Below are 23524 nucleotides of genomic sequence, written 5' to 3'. Positions count from 1 at the left end.
TTTTGTTTTTGTTTTTGTTTTTGTTTTTGTTTTTGTTTTTGTTTTTGTTTTTGTTTTTGTTTTTGTTTTTGTTTTTGTTTTTGTTTTTGTTTTTGTTTTTGTTTTTGTTTTTGTTTTTGTTTTTGTTTTTGTTTTTGTTTTTGTTTTTGTTTTTGTTTTTGTTTTTGTTTTTGTTTTTGTTTTTGTTTTTGTTTTTGTTTTTGTTTTTGTTTTTGTTTTTGTTTTTGTTTTTGTTTTTGTTTTGTTTTTGTTTTTGTTTTTGTTTTTGTTTTTGTTTTTGTTTTTGTTTTTGTTTTTGTTTTTGTTTTTGTTTTTGTTTTTGTTTTTGTTTTTGTTTTTGTTTTTGTTTTTGTCTTTGTTTATTTCAGATCTATGTAATTTTGCACTTGAGGTTTCACGATACTGTAAAATGCATAGAGACTCAACCATTTTTATTCTTTATTTTTACAAGAACCAATTCATTAAGAGTAAATGTCTTTACTTGTAAAGATTTAAAATTTTGAATATTGGAGATTATGAATGAACTAACTTTTTCTCGTACTTATTTTTCCAGGAATAATTATTTTGAAATGGTAGGAAAAAAAAAACATTTGATGAATTCTAGTTAAAAAAATGTTAAGAATTGCACATAACATAGTTTCAACGCTTCGTTAGCTTGTCTGTGAAAGTGCGCACGAGTGGTGCCGATGAATACTAAACGAACCTCACTTAGGTTGGCAAACTTGAGCACTTTGCACTTTGGCCTTAGTTTCTTTCCCTTTTGTACACCGACGAGCTTTTCCCCGGAAGTTAACTTTAGAAACTGCATTTGCGTGTCCTCTACTCCTACGACGCAATTGCGGCAATATTTGGCTGAAATTAATTCCCAGAGCAAGTTGTTTGCACTGCATTAACGGAGGTTCACAACTGTTCTTAATTTATTGATCTTGCGCAGTTTGTTGCGTTTATTTATTTTAGCGTCATAAATCATGACTTGGAAACCGAATGGTTGTGATATTATAGCAAGTTAAACTTCTGGAATCATACTTTTTATTGTCTTAACTCAAATATGTACAAGTTCAATGTGAAAACCTCACCAGCGACGATCTGTACACACACACTTTAAAACTAATAAAAAGCGACTGCACGAAGCCATAGAGCAATATTCTTTGATTCAGCCTCGAGCACGATGAAAATTCAAAGAATATTTCCCTATGAATGTGAGATAAAAAAAAAAACACCCTCATCGTACATTTGGAAAACTGTTATACTCAAAACAGTCACGCGAGGTGATTTTTAAACTGGGACAGGGAGGGGATCAAACAGGGACAAATAAATTAGTACAGTTCTAGCGGCTAACCTAAAGTCTAACACTCTTGTCTGACGACATCTGCGTTTTACACGTGTGCAGTTCCCTAAGAAGAATTGAAAGTTTTGTTTTGTTCAACAGTTGAAGAGGAGAGAAACCTTGCATCACCCAAAATTTGCTTACGTTGCTAAGAATTTATTCTATACACATATGCTAAAACTTGCTTCCTTAAAACTTTTTGCCTTCGGCGAAACCTCACATTCTTATCACAATCAAAATGCGATTTTGAATTTCGCCTTTTAGGTTGAATTTGTCGTTTGACCAAATATCCAGTGCTTAAAAAATAACAATAAAAAAGTAGCTCAGTCCTGAAACTGAAACTAGCTCGGATTGCACCCAACTTTTCCAGCAACTTTTTCTCGCAAGTTCACCTGAAATGGAAAACTTTTCCTTTATTTTCTGCACACGACAGAAACCCTTTTTTTTCCTCGGAGTTGCGACTTCAACTTCAGTTTTGGCTTCGTGGTGGAGTTGTTTGGCGTTGGTAGATATCATGGTTCGAACGAGGTTTTTTTTTTTAAATGTTGTTCTAGTGTACTTTTTCCTTCGTGAGCTGCCGGATGATTTGCGGTCGAACTCCCCGTTTGAGCAGGTACCGGGCCAGGTAGCCGGCCGCCAGGAAGAAGCAGATCATGTCCAAACCGTAGTAGGTGAAGAAGCTGTAAAGAAGGGAAATTTTAAAGTGTTATAATTCTAGAGAAAATGCTGTTAAAGTTAATGATGATGAAAAAACTGTAAAAAAATCATTGAAACAAATTAAACCAAATCGACCAATATTTGATTGGTTTTCTAGTTCAAAGGTTCAACCGTTTTGTTTCTGCCCGCAATCAGTAATCATTCGTTGTTGGCAGGTAATCTAATTAGAATTCAACTATAATGCAGAATTATAATCAATAATTTAATCATTTTAGTCCTTTGTGGCTCAATTGTTTTATTTTCTTTCAATTTTAGTATGTTATTAGCTTTTCATTGCATCATTATTGCAAACTTATTTTCACTTAAAATGTAACACAAAACCAAGATGTTCTTTGCTATGCTTCTTTTTAGACCAAAAACATTGTTAGAAAATGTATTAAGACGGATTTGTTGATTAAATAAAGTTCGTACAGGGTTAACAGCAAACACCAATTTTAATCACCAAATTATGCAACAAATAGGCTCAACCTCTTAAAATTCGATATCCCTGGCCAGGGGCGCCGACTCTGGGGGGGCACGGTACTGTTTGCCCCCCTTAAAATTAGGCAGGGGGGGCAGCCCATACATTGTGCCCCCCAGAAATTTTGGAAGAAAAATATTCTTATTTTAAATATTACAAAAAAATCACAGGAATAATTGAAAATAATATTTAAAACTGAATTGGAATTGGATAGAATTCTTGTAAGCAATCTGTAAAATAGTTCAAAAACATTTGTTGTTTTCTAAATCGACAACGTTTCATCTATACTACTGCGCTCTCTTATGCTAACTAGGAAGGAAAACCAGCAAGCTTAGTATACAAGAGCAAACTTACGCAAACTCTTGCCAAAACAATCATCAAGTTTTCAGACGCAACATTCTGCGATTTGCCATTGTAGATCAGGATTTAGCGAAAATGAACTGAAACACTTTTCAAAATGGTCATTTGATGACAGCTTTATATTAAAAAATGCTGATAAATTCGATATTTCTTTGAGTAATTTTAGGTAATTTTTTCTTGATTTCATTTTTAAAAAATGCAAATTTTTGGTAGTATCAAATTGTCATAATGCTTTTTTTGATTTTATTAAAAACCGTATGTGTATCTTTTTGGTTATTCGTAAATTCTTAAATTCTTAAATTCTTTAATTCTTAAATTCTTAAATTCTTAAATTCTTAAATTCTTAAATTCTTAAATTCTTAAATTCTTAAATTCTTAAATTCTTAAATTCTTAAATTCTTAAATTCTTAAATTCTTAAATTCTTAAATTCTTAAATTTAAATTCTTAAATTCTTAAATTTAAATTCTTAAATTCTTAAATTCTTAAATTCTTAAATTCTTAAATTCTTAAATTCTTAAATTCTTAAATTCTTAAATTCTTAAATTCTTAAATTCTTAAATTCTTAAATTCTTAAATTCTTAAATTCTTAAATTCTTAAATTCTTAAATTCTTAAATTCTTAAATTCTTAAATTCTTAAATTCTTAAATTCTTAAATTCTTAAATTCTTAAATTCTTAAATTCTTAAATTCTTAAATTCTTAAATTCTTAAATTCTTAAATTCTTAAATTCTTAAATTCTTAAATTCTTAAATTCTTAAATTCTTAAATTCTTAAATTCTTAAATTCTTAAATTCTTAAATTCTTAAATTCTTAAATTCTTAAATTCTTAAATTCTTAAATTCTTAAATTCTTAAATTCTTAAATTCTTAAATTCTTAAATTCCTAAATTCTTAACAAATAAATTGATGTTAAATTTTCGATTTTTTGAACATTGATTGTAATTTCCAAATTTCTGATTTTTTAAATTTCTGAATTTCAACTTTTGATTTCTTAACATTTTTAAGCCATGAGTTTTTTAACCCTAGGTTTTTTAAAAAAATAAAATTTTGGAATATTTATTTTTTTCTGTTATTTTTTCTAAATTGCAGATTTCAAAAAATGTTGTTTTTTAATGTGTATTTTCCAATTTCTAAAGTTCAAATTTTTGCTTTTTACTTTTGTTTTCATCTTCAGAATATTTGTGTTGTTGAATTTTAAATACCTGATCATTTTATTATTGACTGTTACTTCTGAAAAATAAGTGAGAATATGCCAATTAGAAGGAATTCGCCTTCCAAACATATAAAAATTACCCCAATAAACATTCTCAATCACGTTTTAATAAATTATCTTTTCAAGAAAAAAATGGATTCCGGATGAAAAAACTCTTATCACATCGTAATATTCAAATTGGTAAAATTCGTGATATACAATAAACTTAAACATCAAATCGCCACTCTCACCTAACGATTTCGGAAAAAAACCGAGCCCCCCCAACATTATGGACTAGTCGGCGCCTCTGTCCCTGGCTATAATGTAATGGAATTCCAAATAATGATTACGTGATGTTGAAAATTTGTCAAATATGCTGCTTGCTATATAAATCATTTGTTATTTTAATTGGTAGGGAATCCTCGACCTCTGATTAAAAAATTACGTAGGAAGTTGTGTTTCATCTCCCTGATGGAGAATATTATGATTCGGAAGATATAGAGTTTTCCGAGAAAAAGGATTTTATCATTAATGAATTCATAACAAAAACACATCATTAACAATTTGTACAATATGGTTTTGATCAAATGAATTTTATTTTTTGCCCTGTGTCTTGAGAAGAAATGTTGCAAATGAAGAAGGCAACTTTTGGTCTGGTTTAAAATAAGGGTGGTTCACGATTTTCAAAATCTATCTTTTCAGGAATATTTTTGAGATTTTTTTCGTCATCTAGAAAAATGTTGAGCTCGCCAATCCAAGCAACTTTGTCGAAAGCATCAATTTTATTTCGCAATCTACGCCTTCTACGACCAAATTTAGAGAAAGGATCTGAGAAAACCTTCAAAAATAAGTTTTTTGAACGTAGGAATTCAGGGTTAAGTTTTAGAGAAAAGTGATGTTTAAGACACTTTTAGAGCTCTGAAAATCGAACATTTTTATTTTTTTGACAAGTCAATTTGGACTTAAGGGTCAAAAGTTACAGCTATTGTTAGGTAAAAAAGATTCAGATTTAAAACTAAAATATCTCGAAAAGGCGCTAGTCAGATTTTAAGCGCCAGGTTGCATTCAAAAGAGGATATCTAGCGCTATAATTGCTGAAAAATCCCATGGGTGTTTTTCTTTAAACTCGAGATACCTTCATTTGAAAATGAATAATTTTCAAGGAGTATGGGACCACACTAACGAAATTCAGAAATTGTCCAACTATATGTTTTTTTGTGTAATTTTGCCCGCTGAATCAGAGCCTGTCTTCAGAATTGAATTTTGGGTTTTTATGATAATTTTTCATAGAAACCTGTACTCGGAAAAAATAAACATTATCGTTGTGAACAATACTATCACAAATTTCAGCTTAGTTTTTAAAACAAATTGGTTCACCAATACAAGGCTCCTTATAATTTTGGCAGCTGTCCATTCACAAATTTTACGTAAATATTCGATATTTTTATCTTTTAAAGGAATTTTCTGATCGGTTTGGTGTTTTCGGCAAAGTTGTAGGTATTGATGAGGACTATTTAGATATGAAATGTTACACGGAATTTTTTGTCCATTGTTTTAATAAACTTAAAAAAAATAAAAAAAAGGAAATTTATTTTGTTTTGTTGAAAAGCTTAAGGGGACAAAGACTGCTCCAATGTAACGATTTTGAAAACAATATACCTTTTGAAAAAAAAAAACAAATTGTACTTGAAATTTTGTTGAGTTTTGTTATTAAAGTCAAAGGATTTTTTGATAGAGAGAACCGTTTTCAAGATATAGCCTCTTAAAGTTAAATTTTAAACTAAATGTTCTTCGAAAGTTTTACCAATTTTTTTTTCGAAGTTGAGAAAATTTCCAATGAAATTTCTTAAGAGCCTTGAAGATTGGAACTCTGGGTGCTGAAATACAGCGAATAATACAAAAATAAACCAGAAAATTTAGGTTTTCTATGTCTCATACAAACAGTTTTTTATTTTTTAGTACCAACATCTCAAAAACTAATGGTCCTAATTTTAATGTGAAAAAATGAAATATTCGTAAAAATTTTCGATCGTTTTTTAAATAAATAGATCAAAAATTCAAATATAAGACGCACACATGAAAGGGCCTACCAAATTCGATAATTTAAATTACATTGAAACGGAGGTTAAAATTTTCACTTTTGAGCAATTCCAGCTCAAATCGGGATTTTTATTGGTAATTTTATACCCGACCCCCTTTCCGATTTCATTGAAACTATGTAGACATGTTATCTTAGGCCTTTATGAGCTATTTTTGTGTATATGGAGCCAGTTGTACTCGAAAATAACATTTGAGAAGGGCGTAAGTTATATATTTTTTTGTATTTTGAAATTTAAAAATTACTGTATCTCGAAGCCGTTGCATTGTATTAAAAAGTATTCAAAGACAGTTTTTTACGAAATTGGACGGGCTTTCTGGAAAAAAAATGCACTGCCCGTCCAATTTCCTACAAGTTTGTCTTTGACCACTTTTTGATACGGTGCAACGGCTTCGAGATACAGTAATTTTTAAATTACAAAATACAAAAATATTTAAATAACTTACGCCCTTCTCAAATGTTATTTTCGGATACAATTAGCTCTATATACACAAAAATGACTTATATGGGCCTAGGATAACATGTCTACAAAGTTTCAATGAAATTGGAAAGGGGGGTCGGGTAGAAAAGTACCAAAAAATTCCCCATTTGAGCTGGAATTGGCTTTTCTAAAAATTGTCCCTTTAAACATAGCAAATTGTTTTATTTTGTGAAAAAAGGTAATTCAAAAATTAGCACAAAAAAAAATTCCGCGTGCCTTTTTTTATTTTTTTTTTCATTTGTTTGGGTGAACCAATGCCAAAGACACAAAATGGCGTCTTTGGTCATAGGGAAGGTGCCCAAAAAGTTTGAGCCAATTCAAACAAAATAGATAAAATCCATTTCCGGTTTTGGTGGAGAACTGCTTATGGAGACCTGGATGGAAAATGATGTGAGTGGACGAACCTCTCCGCACTCTGCTCATGAGATTTTTGGAAATTTCAAAAATTGGAACGTATGCAAAAATGCCAACAACCTAAATGCACAGATTTCACGGGTTCATTATTGTTCCCTCTTAAAGCAAAGGAACTTTATAACTACACGGATATAAATCCTGCTAGCAAATCCGATTACTCTGAGTCGTCGAATTTGACAACATTGAAATGTTTCCATTTTTTTTCGATTTCGTTGCAAATGTTTTCAAAATCGACAACATTGTCGTTGAAAATCTGAAAAATGTAGACGACTTTGGAAACACTTCAATGTTGTCAAATTTGACGACACAGAGTTGCCGGATTTTCTTACAGGATTTCTTTCCGTGCAGTGATAGTTGTATTAATCAGAACAAAGTTGGAAACAGAATTGGAAATTACTGCTTATTTAGGATGTCACTTATAACACTTAATGGGCTTTTAATTTCAGTTTTGTAATTAAGGTGATGATCACAACGACATAAAACATGTTGTTTTGATAAATTTTCTGTCCAACTTACGTGAGATTTCTCGCTGGCGACTGCAGATGGTACGCTCCGTTGTGTCGTATCACGTACTCGGTCCAGTAGATGGCCGTCTCCAGCGGGGTATTTCTTTGGTCCTTTAGCAGCATTTGGCGGTACCTAAAAAAATGAGAAAAAATGCTCAAGGTCCTTTTGTTGTAAATTTTCAATAATCCTCACCTCGCATCATTCCGGTACTTGGGATCGTGGATCGCCCTGTGAATTGCCCGCACCAGCTGGTCACTGGTCAGCGTTTCCAGCTCCAGCACAATGGCGTAGCCGTCCCGTTCGGCCTTGGCCGCGTTCGCATCGTGGTCGCAAAACACCGGCATCGTGACCACCGGAACGCCGTGGTAGACCGTCTCGAACATGCTGAGCAGTCCTCCGTGGGTGACGAAAGCCCGCAGCTTCCGGTGGCCGAGGATGTCCTGCTGGGGCAGCCACCGGCCCAGCATCACGTTCGACGGCAGGTCGTTCAGCATGGACGCGTTCGCTTCGTACTTCCAGAGCACCCGGTAGGGCAGCCGGGCAAACGATTGGACCAGCAGTTGGCGCAACCGGTCCGGCATGTTGGCGACCTTCACGGACGATCCCATCGAGACATAGATGAAGCCGGACTCGCCCGCTCCGGCGATAAAATCCTCCAGGTCCTGGGGCAGCGGTCCGGCCGGCTTGCAGTGGATGCACGCGATTTCGGCCACGTTCGGAAGATTTGCCCGCGGGTAGCTCAGCACGGCGTGCCCGTTTTGCAGGATGAAGCTCACGTTCCGGGACATGTCCAGCAGGTTTGGGATGTCCGAACCGAGGTGGCGCCGAACGACGGCCTGCAGCACGGTCATGGCTGGCTGCAATGGGAGCAAAAAATACACACACTTGAACGTTTAAAGCACATCAGGTTGGCCTTGACCGTCGTCGACGACATCGTCACCGTGGTAACGAGCTTATCACACGACCGACATGACCGAAAAGGTGATCCATCCATCCAAGTCGGCGAAAAAGATTGCTTTTCGATAGTGCGAAACGATGCAATCTAGTGCGCACTGACCGGCGATGGAGGAGCATTCATCTAGTTCAAGTTTAACTGGCCGTCAAAGGCGGGGAAGCGACGAGGGGAGGCGTTTATGGTCATTACGATGCGGTAGTGCATGGTCGACATGCCGGTTGGGTCGGCCGGTCTGCAAAATTTCCATCTTGGTTAATTACATGTACATGGCCTGGCATCGGGGGACAAATCGACGCACGACACGACCGACCGGTCGAGATGAAAACATTAAAGGACAGGTCATTTACGCGTCGTGCCGTTTGGTTGGTCAGAGATAAGCGGATGAGTTGTGTCGGTTCTGATTATTAAACCTTGCTAGATAATTAATTCTTCTTAACTTTTTGAATCTTTTAAAGATTTTAAAACAACTATTATCGCGGGCGTTAATAATTAGAGTTCACGCGCGCTGATATGACCGCAGAAGAATGGCCGCATGACAGCCGCAGAACAAATTTTTGGCTATTGTCAAGGTTGCCTTGAGTTTTCTGCTGACTTTTGACGTACACTGAAAAAAACCAACATAGCAAAATCAAATGTTTTTTCACGTGAGCTACTCCAAAAACCAACACGATTACTTTACGTGATTTTCCTTTGACTCTCACATGCTTTTCATTTCAAATGAATGTGAAAATCATTCAGCTCCAGCTGATCATTAGGAAGAAAACATTCACTCATCTTTCGCATGGTGTTCACGCGGGATTCAAATGAATTTCACTTTGAATCAGCTTGTCCTTTGGTTTTGAAGTGGAAGTCACGTGAGATTCAAATAAATTTCATTCTGATTTGCCCTAATCGACTTGTTCGTTGATTTCCAAGTGAAATTCACGTTAGTTTCAAATGCCATCGATGATGAAAATTAATCCTAAAGCAAAATGGCAATTTTCAATGGGTACGAGTTGGAGCTCGCACTTTTGATTTTAATTAGCTCTCGAAAAAAGTGGTTTTAATATTTTAAGTATTTCAGGATTATGTGGTAAATATTTTCTTATTAATTCTTAGCAAAATTGAATACTAAGCAGACAATGTTATACAATTTTTTCCAGGAAATCCCGGATAGACTAATTTCCAGCGAAACTTAGAGATTTCCATGGAAGAGACTTTTCCAAGGCGACCAAGGAGTCACGGATCGCTGATCGTCCAGAATGTGCGTGAATCTTATTTTTAAGTGTGAATTGTAAAACAACTGTGAAAGTTAAATTTCTCGAAAAAGTTAAGTTTGTGTATACGTTTAGAAGTTTGTTAAGTGTTATTTATATTATAAAAATAAAAGGCCAAAATCAAAAATATATGAAACATATTTTAATAATATGCTACATAAAATTTTCACTTGAAACTGAACAGAAATTCATTTGATATTAATGTGCAATCCATTTCATTCTCATAAACATTTCATGTGATAATCATGTGCAATGACACGTGAGGTTAACGTGATTTGCATTTGAATCTGGTAGCTACCACGTCGCGCGATGAATTTTGCTCAAGTGATTTGCACATGACATTCCCATGTACAGTCGTATGGGGCAGAATCACGTGTAAAACATGTGATATTGCTATGTGTCTTTCTTTCAGTGTAGACTTACGTCTTTGTCGAAGGTACTGGGGTGTCATTCCAAAAAACCCGGGCCGATGGCCCTGGATTACTGCGTCATCCGTCATACCAAGGATGCCAGATACACAGATTTGTCTGTGTTTCACAGACTTTTGAGCTTGTGTCAGACATTTTTTGAGGTGCACAGACTTTTAAAAAACTTCATTAAATTAATATTTAGTAATCTTTTTTGTCGAAACCTATTTCGTTAGTCTTTAAATGCTTAAAAACGCAATTTCTGATGGATTTCAATGACTGTGAATTGATATATTTGAATTTTAGACAAATGCACAGACATACACAGACTTTTTTACAGACATTTTAAAAAAATAAGTGGCATCCCTGCGTCATACGCTTATATCTTCCTTCCCTCTAATCGAATCGACACGATTTATGCGCCATTCGATTCGAAAATTATTCAGCAATTTGCTATAAAACTTTCATTGTTGGCAAAATAGTTTAACTATTGAAACAATTGAATGTTTTAAAATGTTTTCAAAATGCACAGATTTTGCAAGCAAAATGAGCGCTTCCCACTCACGGACGGGAATGTCAAGTACCTATTTTGAAGGGAAAATCATCCGAGCAACGCGACCGAGTGTCGGTCGCGAAAAAGGAGGGGAAGTAGCGGGCCGAAAGGCTATATAAGAACGCGCGCCAGAGCCCATTCTATCATTCACGTCTCAGACGTCGGACCGGCAGCAGCAGCAGCAGCAGGAAAGCTCAGCCCAGAGCAGCAGGAGAGACCAGAGCAGCAGCAGCAGGAGAGAGGGACCAGAACTGGAAAAGAAGCGCGCATCGCCTTCTCGTCGTCACCGTCAGCCAGTTGCGCGTGGTTGTGAAACAATCAGGAAGGGGGTGAAGACATTCCAACTCTTCGGAGTTGCCTCACTCCCCGTCCCTCGTCCCACCCGGGACGAGGCATCAACGCGATGAGGCGCGCGCCTGCTGCCTTCTGCTGAAGAGCCTCTCGTGGGTCAAGCCGTGGTTGTGAAACAACAACTAGCTCGTCGCATTCGCGACGAGCACTTCTGAAAGAATTGCGTCGTGTCCAATTCCAAACTGTTTGCCTAACTCCCCGTCTCTCGTCCCACCCGTGATGAGTCGGTGAAATGCCTTTCAGGAACTAGTGTTGGTCTTCGGGGGTGACGGATTGCACAGCTTTCTGAACCCCTCTATCCCCCACATTATGGTACCAAATTTTCATTCGGTTCGCGAAAAAATCGTTTTTCGTTTTTCTCTCCTCCATTCAATGTTTCCATTGTTTAAATAAGGCTTTCTAGTCAAAGATTTACCAACACATTCAAAGTATGGTTACATAACAGTTGAGTTGACAGGAGTGTTAAGTTCTGTTTAGTCGGGGGGTATTCCGTTAATGTATTTCAAGTATCTAGCTAATTCTTCAAAATTAAGATATGGAAAACTCAATGTCCACATCTCAAAACTTTACGTAGTCTACGCCATTCCGGTTATGTCTGTGACATAACTACTTTGACTTTTTGGAAAATATTCAAAACAAATCAGGTTGACAACCAAATCAACGCTGAATTTCAGTTCAACCTACTGATTTTTACACAGCGGTAGTTTGGCGGCTGTATCCTTCTGTCAGTCACAGCGAAGGAGAAAAGTGATTTTATCTCGCAATAAGCAATATAATTATTCATAAAAAAAAAAAAAACAAAACAAAACGGTAATAACAATGACTTACAAAGAAAAAAAACATGGTAATATTACATATGGGTATGATGACAGATTTGTTGTCAGAAAAATTGTTGATTTTTACCTCTGGCATGCGTAAGGCTTTCAACTATACGGATTTTTTCCTTACCATACCTCTTCGCGGATTTTCAACAGGCCTAAATTTTTGTAGGGAATTTCACGCATAACACGGATTTGTATGGAATGTTAACAATTTTTGAACATTAAATTGCTTTTTTGATTTGGCCAAGGCTTTTGTTAATTAGACATTTTAATTTAACTGTGAGTTTGATTTAAAAAGGGAGAGTTTTCCGGGTTTTCCTCAATTCAAACTTGATTATTTTTTTTGTTTCATATGTTAATAGGACCGTTTAAAAACACTCTAGAATAGTTCTTTTAGACATTCCTAACTAAATATATTTATCCATTAAAAGATCCAAAGGCTTTCTAAAACTTGTGAAAACCTTTGAACATTTGAATTGACAAATCTAGAGTTTTTTTATAGGTCCTATAAACTGTTTTGTTTCACATGTTATAGGCCCTTTTCAAAAAAAAAAAATCTGGAAAAGTGTTCGTGAAAACACCGAGAACGATATCATTCGTAAAAGCTAACTTGACATTTCGTAAACTTTTAAACGTTTTACAAAAAAAAAAATAATAAAATAATAAGACCATAATGGTTTGATTCAAACCACGGTTTATTTTATGAATACTTTTAAACGTGCAAGTCATAAGCACTCTGATTTTGTGAAATTTGTTAGCTGTAAAAACGACACAGTTTTATATTTTTAATTCTCAAATTTATTAACTTTAATTTATCTAAATAATTCATTGACAGTTTTTCTTATACAATAGTTGTACGGTAACTGGGCGTTGTTTAACTGGGCTGCTTTTAAAACTGGGCGCTCGATAACTGGGCCTTAGCCCAGTTAAAAAGCAGACAAACGTCAAAAAACCAAAAAAAAAAACAAAATATGACTGAGGGGTTAATGGATGCAAAAATCATATTCAATAAATAAAAAAACTTTTTTCAAACTTTTGTTTAATTTCAAGTAACAATTAAAGAAATATGAAAAGTAAGCATTAGCATAGCATAGCATTGGTGTCTACCCGTAGCTGCTACTTCGTTATTGACCAGGACCCCCAAACATTGCTCCGTGGACCACAGATGAAAAGTAGGAACCAATCATCACCCCTTCGCAATTTTCAAAGGTCCCTATCGTGCTGATCAATTATTTTTTGTTCAGCCCAGTTAACGGGCAACATTCGGAGACTGGTCTACGTTCTCAGCCCAGTTATCGAACAACTACTGTACCAAGGTGTCATATCGGCAAAGTGTACGGATTTTTGCTCAGCAAGAGTTGGTAGCCTTAGGCATGCGCAAGAAAAAACAAACGTTTTGTCCCAAAATAATATCAAACACGTAATATTTATATGCAGCTTACTCAACCCGCGCCCCAACCCGCACGGCTAACTCATCGCATTAAAAACTGGACGATTTACGCCGATGTAGCTCTACGTACCTCGTACAAGATATGCTGTGTTTACTGCATATTCGGCTCATATACGATACATGGGGAAAGTTTTATTGAAAAAAGTTCATGTTTTTCCCAAAAACAGCGCGCGGTGGGTCGAAAAAAAATCATAACTTGGAATCCTGTTAATGAACCTCACCCACTTTTTGATATGTTTGGTAAAATTGTCCGAGAAATACGCAAAAAATATTTTCAAATATAGGCTCTTTGGTCCAGACACCGTCAAAATGGCATTTGAGGTTTTTATAAGACTTTCTTAAATGTTAGGCTAGATTTTTGAAACTCCAAACTATTTTATCGTGATAGAGGAGCGGCCGTGGCTGACTGGTTACGGTGTTCGCTTTCTAAGCGAATGATCCTGGGTTCGATTCCCATCTGCTCCCAACGAGAAAAGTATAGGAAATATTAATCTTAAAACACTGAACATGAACGAAAAATCAAAGTCGCCCTAGTCGGGGTTCGATCCCCCGTCCTTTGGATTGGTAAGCAAAAATGCTAACCACTAGGCCATCACGACTTGGTGAGCGACGCCTGGAATTAGGAATACTGTTACTATCAAACTATATACGCGCTGGGTCCTTGTCCATTTGACAAGGGTTCGGAAGTTCTAAATAACGTTTGAACCCGATTGGTGCAAACGTTCTTCAGGGCGGGGCTTGTCGATAAAAGCTGAGGGACCTCGCGCTCGGCTAGCCAGCGTAGAAATGGGTCACCGAAGCTCGGCAGAGCTAACACCTTCCAAATGCCTATGCGAGTTATTTGTATGTATTAAATGAAGATCTAAAAATACATGGAAACAACTCAATTTGTAAGAAGCGACCGCGTGGTCCCGTTTGGTCGGTTGCACACACACACAAAAAAAAAAAACTATTTTATCGTGATAGACAGCTTAACTTGGTTGAAATGGAAGTTATATTTTGGACCACCCTAACACGGCGTAGGTCACTCTAATGGCCAAACAAATAATACGGGTCTCATTTGTTTGACCAGGGAGCCCCCACTCCAATTTTGAGCCAAATCGAAGCACTTTTATTTTTATTTTTTAACTTTCATGTGGAACCGCTGTATATACTTTTCATAAAATTTTATAAAAAAAACCTAGTTCAGTTGTCTGTGACTGTTCGCTAGGCCACTAGAAGTTCAAAAGCTGACTGTGGAGGTCGTTCAATACACGTGTATTTGGGGCCTCATTTCGTGTGTGTTTGTGTTTGTGTGTCTGTTTATACCCTCGTATATCGGTGGTAGGTCATTGATTGGGTTAATTGATTGGAAATTACAGCGTGGGCTGAATGATAATATTAATTCAAGTGAAAACCCAGTTGAAAGTGACATTTCGTGTGTGAAGAGAACATAATGATATTTATTAAATTCTTTATCGTTTGCTAAGGAACAATCTTCATTTTCAGAAAACTTTTCCTGGAAAGTGATGATAAACTATAGTTACACAAATGAAATTTAAAACCCACTTCAAATTCAAAAAATATTCCTCAATGAAACAACCTTGTGAATAAAGCTTATTAGCATTTCAAAACAGGTAACCGAATATTTTCAATGTAATCAATGATTATAAATCGAAAAACAAAAAAACGAACTTCATGTAATTTCAACCTGACACCCCTCCCCTTTGTGTGTCATGTTACAAAGTGGATTGCGTGTCAGCAAAATCAGCCAATCCACCAGTTGCCGTCAGATTTGCGAAAACCCATGTCCTGCGTCGAAGGGGGAGAAGGAGGTTGCAAGAAAATTACATGCAAATTAAATTTAAAGCCCCTACTTTTGCAGTACACAGCACACACTCACTCACACGCTGATTACGCTTTATCACGAGCCAATCAGAACTCGGCGACCGTGGAAATGTCACGGTTCTCATCTTGTCAATTGCACCGGCCGGCTCTCCCTTGGACAGGGGGGGCTTTCCATAACCCCAAAAACGTGTGGCTGACCTTAACCACTAATCGCATGCTAAATTGAGCTGCGTATGTAGTTACGCACATATTTATGAAGTGCGGGAGTTTTGAACTTAAAATATTTTCAGAAATAATATTTCAGAAAATGTAATTTTGTAAATATTATCAATTTCATTCTCAAAATTATAAAAATAAACAATTTTCTTGAAACTTTTTGTACTTTTCCAAATTCAAGCCTCCCTTAGGCTACCCTCACAAATCCCGTAAACGGCAAATCGGCTGTCCAATTTCAGTAATGATTAGTGTGCGCGACGAAAATGGTCAGCTCTGATCGGTCAATTTTCTAGCCCACGGCTTTCCACTATTTTCCGTTTCGGTAAGTTATTTGATGCCCACGTGGAAGCATTTGCAGGTTGGCAGAGTCGCACGAGTCGCCTTAAGTGAGTGTAGATCGGAAATGGCGGATGTAATTTTACATAAAATGTGGACGAATGAATTTGAAAAAATTGAATTACAAAAGTTACAAAAATTATAAAAATTACAAAAATTACAAAAATTACAAAAAAAAACAAAAATTACAAAAATTACAAAAATTACAAAAATTACAAAAATTATAAAAATTACAAAAATTACAAAAAATTACAAAAATTACAAAAATTACAAAAATCACAAAAATTACAAAAATTACAAAAATTACAAAAATTACAAAAATTACAAAAATTACAAAAATTACAAAAATTACAAAAATTACAAAAATTACAAAAATTACAAAAATTACAAAAATTACAAAAATTACAAAAATTACAAAAATTACAAAAATTACAAAAAAATAAAAAAATTACAAAAATTACAAAAATTGTGGGTCTCGTGGCGCAGGGGTAGCGGCTTCGGCTGCCGATCCCGATGATGCTATGAGACGCGGGTTCGATTCCCGCCTTATCCACTGAGCTTCTATCGGATGGTGAAGTAAAACGTCGGTCCCGGTTTCTCCTGTCTCGTCAGAGGCGCTGGAGCAGAAATCCCACGTTAGAGGAAGGCCATGCCCCGGGGGGCGTAGTGCCAATAGTTTCGTTTTTTACAAAAATTACAAAAATTACAAAAATTACAAAAATTACAAAAAATACAAAAATTACAAAAATTACAAAAATTACAAAAATTACAAAAATTACAAAAATTACAAAAAATACAAAATTTTTCAAAAAATAAAAAAACGTTGTTAGAAGCCCGAAAAAATATTTTTCATTAAAAAAGTTTAAAAATCGTTGCCATTTCCCATTACTCAACTGTCAAAAATCCTAAGAACTGCCATTTTATGTGAAATCTAATGAACTTTTGAAATCTGAAATAACACAGAAGTGTCATTTTCAGTAAGAACAAACAGATCTACAATAGAATGTCCCTTTAGAGTTTTTTTTTCGTGGCGTGTGCATTGCTAGAATAAGGAGATTTTTGCCTGACATGTCTCCCCCCTCCCCTAAAGTGTCCACGTGGTTTATGGACACTCCCTTAGTAGTGTCTTTTCTGTCTTTTTTGTCTTTTTTGTCTTTTTTGTCTTTTTTGTCTTTTTTGTCTTTTTTGTCTTTTTTGTCTTTTTTGTCTTTTTTGTCTTTTTTGTCTTTTTTGTCTTTTTTGTCTTTTTTGTCTTTTTTGTCTTTTTGTTTTTTTGTCTTTTTGTCTTTTTGTCTTTTTGTCTTTTTGTCTTTTTGTCTTTTTGTCTTTTTGTCTTTTTGTCTTTTTGTCTTTTTGTCTTTTTGTCTTTTTGTCTTGTTTTTCTTGTTTGTCTTTTTGTCTTTTTTGTCTTTTTTGTCTTTTTTGTCTTTTTTGTCTTTTTTGTCTTTTTTGTCTTTTTTGTCTTTTTTGTCTTTTTTGTCTTTTTTGTCTTTTTTGTCTTTTTTGTCTTTTTTGTCTTTTTTGTTTTTTTTTTGTATTTTTTAAATATTATTTTGAAATGTTTTTAACCTCTACTCACCATGAACACCGACTGCAGCATCAGGTGGTAGCCCAGGTTCCCAATCCGATCGAAAAAGCCCATCTCGTCGGTGAACGGCCGGAAGAAGATCGGCGTCACGGAGTACGGTCCCGGATTTCCCGCCAAACTCAGCGTCCCGGTGTAGAACCCAACCGTGTTGATGTACATGTACGGCGCCCCCAGCCGGTACGCCAACCCGAGCGCACACTCCGGAAAGGCTCCGTCCAGGATGAGCAGGTCGAACTTCCGGCCCAGGATGTCCAGCGTTTCCTTGTCCTCGAGGGTGGCGTCACACAGCTGCCACGAGTACCGGAACGTGTCCCACATCGAGAGGGGCCACTCACCGCGCATCCGCGTCCCGATCAGGTCCCAGTTGGTGTAGTTGCGGACGTACTCAACCAGCCCGGACGGGGTGATCTCCTGGAGGCCCTCGAGGGCAAAGTCCGCCGGGAAGGCACTCATGAAGGTGATGTTGTGACCCCTTGGTTATGGGAGAAAAAAATGGGAGATGTATAATAGTCTACTACTTAGTTTTTGCAACAAGTTGCAAAATGAAGATTTGTTTTTAGCACGAGCACATTTATTCATCGAGGTTTTGGCGAGTAGGATAAATACGGAGAGTGTCGAAAAAATCGATCATTTGTGCAAAATGTGCAATAAAAAATAGAAATAAAAATGTCTTTACAAATTGCACATTTTTGAAAGATTTTTTTTTAATTTAACCGAGAATTTCAGCTGCACAGGAAACGTTACGTATTTGCCAATTTGCCAGTTCAGCAGAAGAATTTGCGTTGATTGAATCAACTTTGATCTTTTGCACCAGGAAATGCAACTAGTTGCCACGCTTTGACATTGACCGGGATTAGTCCACCCACGGATTGCGCACAATCTATTTTGTCCACGTGGAATAGTTTTTCACTCACATTCGAGTTTACAGGGCACAAGAAAAAAAGAGGACTAATCCCCGTACAACACAGTTGTAAATGCACTTTGGGGCGCGACATAGACTGCTATTCTAGACGAAATATTCTTTTTTAATTGTTTGCTAAGTCATGAATTTTGAATCAATTTATATTTGAGTTAACTTCAAATACAATTTTCTAAATTTCAATGTTAGTTTTCAAATAACTAACTGCAACTCTGCCACCGAACAAACCTCAATCCCGTTTTCAATTCTTTCATAACGAGCCACTTGACATTGCCGGGAGGGGTTTTTAATCCTTTCCCACAGGTGGCACTTTGAACGCATCACTCCGCTTGCAGCAGCGCACAGTTCAAGGCGACTTCCGTAACGAAGCTCACGTGGCGTGTGTCCACTACCAATAATTGGTGCCAGGGCAAAACTTTGTTGTTTTTTTTTCCAACGGTTTCAATGCCACCTGTGAGTGACAATGAACCTGACTGGCAACATTGTTACAGTCCGGTGTGCTCAGGAGGGAGCAAATCATCAAGTTGACACCCCAACTTTGGCGATAAGGCCCCATTATGTGCGAATTGGGATTGTCGATGCAAGTTAGTTTGATGGCAATCAGAAGGCTTATTTTGTGGCTTATTGAGTTGTTTGTTCAGGACATGTTTGCCAAACTATTAATAATTTGACACAAATTACTAATAAAACAAATTTAAATAAAACTGACCAGACGATTATTTTAGGAAGAAAATAAATCTCACCTCGGTATCAGGCCCTTGGCCAGCTCCCAGAACGGGATCTTGTGTGACTTGGTGCCGCCCATCGTGATCATCAGGATGTCGGCGGTGGAGACGAGGGATGCGAGGGACGCCACCAGCACCAGTGGCGCCCACCCCATGGACGGTCCTATCCGCATCCTAGCCCGGCGGCGGCGGTGGCCACGCAGCCAACTGTCTGTGAAAGAGGGGGAGAAAATAACGGGGAGTTAGTTTTGAAAAATCTAGTGAAGAAATAATTAAACAACGATTTTGATCCAGAAGCAGAAAATGATAAAACAAACTCGTGTGTGAATGAAACCGTAAACGGGCTTTTATTTAATTATGAAGAGCGATGTTTCAAAATGAAGGACTCTCGAGTCTTGTATGCACAGTTTGTAACTGATGAGAAATTCAATATTTACTCAATCAATTAAAAAAATGTAGCTGTAATGGTTTTTAGTTTGTTTTCCACTTTAGCTTCATTTATGTTTTGTGGGATTTTATCGTTCTGTTGGCAGTGCACTTCATTATGTTGCGATTAATTACTGCATGACCTTGCGAGCAGAAACATGGCCTTGTAATACTTATTTTCAATTAGTCCAGAATCGATTATCCGAATAAATCACTTTAGATAATCATCAGGTATTTTTTTTTTCATTTTCTAATTTTATTTTTTTTTATTTTAGTAGAATGAAAACACAGAACTCGGAAATAACGATTTGAGTAAGAAAATAAAAAAAATACGTTTTTTTTTGTTCGTGATTCGATTTTTCGAAGTCCCAAACAAACACTCGGATAATCGCACTTTGGATAATCGAAACTTCCGATTATCAAATCTGTAATGAGAGCATGAGCATGAGAGACCACCCATGGTTGTCCTTCTCCGTTGCTGAATAAAACCGTAATATCCTTTCAGCACTACTGATCATAGGCTTCGACTATCAAGTGGTATTTCCCTTATCAACAGCATGTATGAATGCGCACCATAATTTCCAGAACAAGATCAGTTGCGAATAGGTAACAGTCATTGGCCACCAACGGCGCCCGCCATGTCAGTTTGTAGATCTCGATTTTAAGGGACGGGAATGTTAGTTAGCGCAGGTTGCTACTAGGGCAGCTGAATCTGGACTGTTGTATCTGTAATGTACTATAACTGAGCAATTCTCTATTGAGTTGGCCGATTTCCCTTTGACCAAAGAATCCATGTTGTGCATTGTTTTAGCCTGATTCATGGTAAAAATAGGAATATTTTTGTTTTTTTAAGGTCGTAGAAGGAGTCTTTCACGTTAGGGGCAATAGTAAATTGAAATGGAAAAATAATCACTATATGTAAAACAATTTTACAAACAACACAAAGAAACCCGTTTTTTAATGATACATTCTGAATCAAGATTTCAATGGTTTCCTAAAACAAAGATGGCCGCCAAACGGGCAATTGGGAAAGATTGCCTTATCCATTTCTGAAATTTTTTTTTGCTTGTCTTTGACAATTCTCTGCAACTTCCGTTTTGTACTTTTGACCCGATCTTCGAACAATTAGTTGCTGAAATACAGATTTACAAAAGTAAAAATTGATAAAATTTCCGAAATGTTTGAAATGATCTGAAATACATATGAGAGACATTTTTTCAAAAATAATCAAGTATTGTGTAATATATTTTTTTCCGGATGGTTCGGAAAATTTCACAACTATTTAGAATTGTGTCATTGAAAATCCGATGATTGCCGAGCTATCTTCTATAGAAAAAATAAGGTACAACTGGATAACATTTAGAAAAACATTTGACACGTAGAATTTATAGGATCATTTTCTCAAGAATATCGAACACAATTTTTAAAGATTTTTTCAGCTTTTCAAATACAACAATACTTTTAGAAATGGACAAAATTGAAAAAGAGCTCAGATTTTAAAACTATTGTTGGTTGCATATTCGATTTGAAATTGAAATGATAAAGTCAAAAACTTATTAAGGCAAGATTTCTACAAAACAAAAAATCATATCTTTTTGACAAAAAAAAAGTCATCACGCTTTTAAAACCGTCTTAAATAAATTTTTTCAACATTCAACTGATTCAAAGAGTGAAATGTTTCATCGTTTTTTGTTTATAATTCTTACATAATTTAAAGCAAACTTTTTAAAAACAATTCAGAAAAATTGTCGAATGCTGTGTTTCATTATTTTTAAAAATGTGCAAAATAAATCAAGCATCAACTTTGTCGAAGGTTGCAAATCGCATAACATCATGAAACTATACTTTGATCAAGTTTTTAAACGAAAATTATAAAAAGCATTTTACCTAAGTTTTGAGTACAAATATTACCAGTGTGCACGGACTTTGCTTGTGAGAAATTCTTTGAGATTTCGGTCATTCAATTTTTTTGTATTTTTTAATCCGGCTGAAACTTTTTTGGTGCCTTCGGTATGCCCAAAGAAGCCATTTTGCATCATTAGTTTGTCCATAAAATTTTCCAAACAAACTTGGCAGCTGTCCATAAAAAAAGGATATGTGAAAATTAAAAAATCAGTATCTTTTGAAGGATTTTTTCATCGATTTGGTGTCTTCGGCAAAGTTGTAGGTATGGATAAGGACTACACTGAAAAAAATGAAACTCGTTAAAAAAATGATGTTTTTTTATTTAACTTTTTGTCACTTAAGAGCGAGTTTTTCACCAATGTGTAACAGGTCGTATCGAGGTGCTCCGATTTGGATGAAACTTTCAGCGTTAGTTTGTCTATACATGAGATGAACTCATGCCAAATATGAGCCCTCTACGACAAAGGGAAGAGGGGTAAAACGGGCATTGAAGTTTGAGGTCCAAAAAACCTTAAAAATCCTAAAATTGCTCGCATTTCCGTAAAACTTCATCAATTCCAACTCTCTTAGATGCATTCGAAAGGTCTTTTGAAGCACTTCAAAATGTGCCATAGACATCCAGGATTGGTTCGACTTTTTCTCTTAGCTTTTGCAAATTACTGTCAAAAATGGATTTTTTTAAAAACCTTAATATCTTTTTGCAACAGCCTCCAACACCCATATTCTCATAGGTCAAAAGATAGGTAATAATATGAACTATAAGCCTACGGTGTTAACTTTTTGGCCAATCGCAGTTTTTCTCATAGTTTTTCGATTTTTCTAGAACAAACATTTTACAACGTTAGTTTTTGCCCTGTAGGCCAAGAAGACGGCACTTTTTGGTCTCAATTTTGTCATATTCGGAATCCTCGGACAATTTCACGTAAGTTAGAAGTATTGGAGTTGTAAATTTGATTGTAAAAATTGCCATTTAGAATGAATTAAAATATTTTTTTACAATTTGTTGGATTAGGGGTAAAACAGGTTTTCGCCTACTTGATACAGCATTTGACGTATTGATCACAGGGCAAATAAGATTTATTTCAAAAATGTTTTATTTAATTATTTTTTAAATCAAATTTACAACTCCAATACTTCTAACTTACGTGAAATTGTCCGAGGATTTCGAATATGACAAAATTGATACCAAAAATTGCCGCTATGGCGGCCTACAGGGCAAAAACTAACGTTGTAAAATGTTTGTTCTAGAAAAATCGAAAAACTATGAGAAAAATTGCGATTGGCCAAAAAGTTAATACCATAGGCTTATAGTTCATATTATTACCTATCTTTTGACCTATGAGAGTATGGGTGTTGGAGGCTGTTGCAAAAAGATATTAGGGTTTTAAAAAAATCCATTTTTGACAGTAATTTGCAAAAGCTAAGAGAAAAAGTCGAACCAATCCTGGATGTCTATGGCACATTTTGAAGTGCTTCAAAAGACCTTTCGAATGCATCTAAGAGAGTTGGAATTGATGAAGTTTTACGGAAATGCGAGCACCTCGATACGACCTCTAGAACAAACCGAGCAATATATACAAATACTGCCTCTTAAACTTGATTTGCAAAAACACTGTTTTAATTTTTTTTTCATTTTCTGAAATGTTTTAGAGGACATTAAATGCTAACTTTTCAGAAATTTCAGAAATCTTTGACCGAGTTATGAATTTTTGAATCAATACTGATTTTTTCGTAAAATCGAAATAATGGTCGCAAAAATTTTTCAACTTCATTTTTCGATGCAAAATCGAATTTGCAATCAAAAAGTAATATTGAACGTTGGCCCTTTGCAAATGTTTGTCTTGATTTATTTTTCATTTAAAATATTTATTTCAAAGTTTTGGTGAGATTTAGAAAACTTCAATTTTCTGGTTTCTTTTTCTTAAAACGGATCTATCTCAGCGACCCGAGGTCCAATCTTCAATGTGTCTTAGACAATTTTATGGAAAATTTTCGGAACCATTTCAAAAAAAATATTTTTAGAAATGGTCACTCATGATTACTATTTTTTAAAATAGAAAAAATGCAAATATTTCTCTTTAATCAAACTTTCGTTGGCTATATCTTGGAAACGGAGCCCTTTACCAAAAACTCTCTTAAGCACTTTTCGATTGCAAATTCAATTTTGCATTAAAAAATAATGCCAAACTTGTTTTTGCATGAGACTTCGATTTTTTTTCTGCCGGATTTTTGT

General features: G+C 35.6%; 1 protein-coding gene across 9 annotated transcripts in view; it reads right to left on the bottom strand.

Annotated features, from left to right (window-relative positions):
* Window positions 1–1015: 1015 nt before the first annotated feature.
* LOC6047495 (UDP-glucosyltransferase 2) overlaps window positions 1016–23524 on the bottom strand; it is a 92893-nt gene continuing 70384 nt past the window's right edge. For 8 of the 9 annotated variants that reach the window (XM_038263777.1, XM_038263778.1, XM_038263775.1 and 5 more), the window contains 5 exons: window positions 18979–19171; window positions 17308–17788; window positions 7749–8413; window positions 7566–7688; window positions 1878–2007 (listed from right to left, as the gene is read on the bottom strand). In XM_038263777.1, coding sequence (XP_038119705.1) covers window positions 1878–2007; window positions 7566–7688; window positions 7749–8413; window positions 17308–17788; window positions 18979–19133 — 1554 coding nt within the window. In that variant the 5' untranslated portion in view covers window positions 19134–19171. Of the gene's footprint in view, window positions 2008–7565; window positions 7689–7748; window positions 8414–17307; window positions 17789–18978; window positions 19172–23524 lie in introns of all 9 variants that reach the window. The other variant, XM_038263782.1, reaches the window with a different exon arrangement.

This window comes from Culex quinquefasciatus, chromosome 3, assembly GCF_015732765.1.
Source record: "Culex quinquefasciatus strain JHB chromosome 3, VPISU_Cqui_1.0_pri_paternal, whole genome shotgun sequence".
Taxonomy (NCBI): domain Eukaryota; kingdom Metazoa; phylum Arthropoda; class Insecta; order Diptera; family Culicidae; genus Culex; species Culex quinquefasciatus.
Note: the sequence above shows the minus strand (reverse complement) of the source record. Positions and strands in the feature narration are given on the sequence as shown.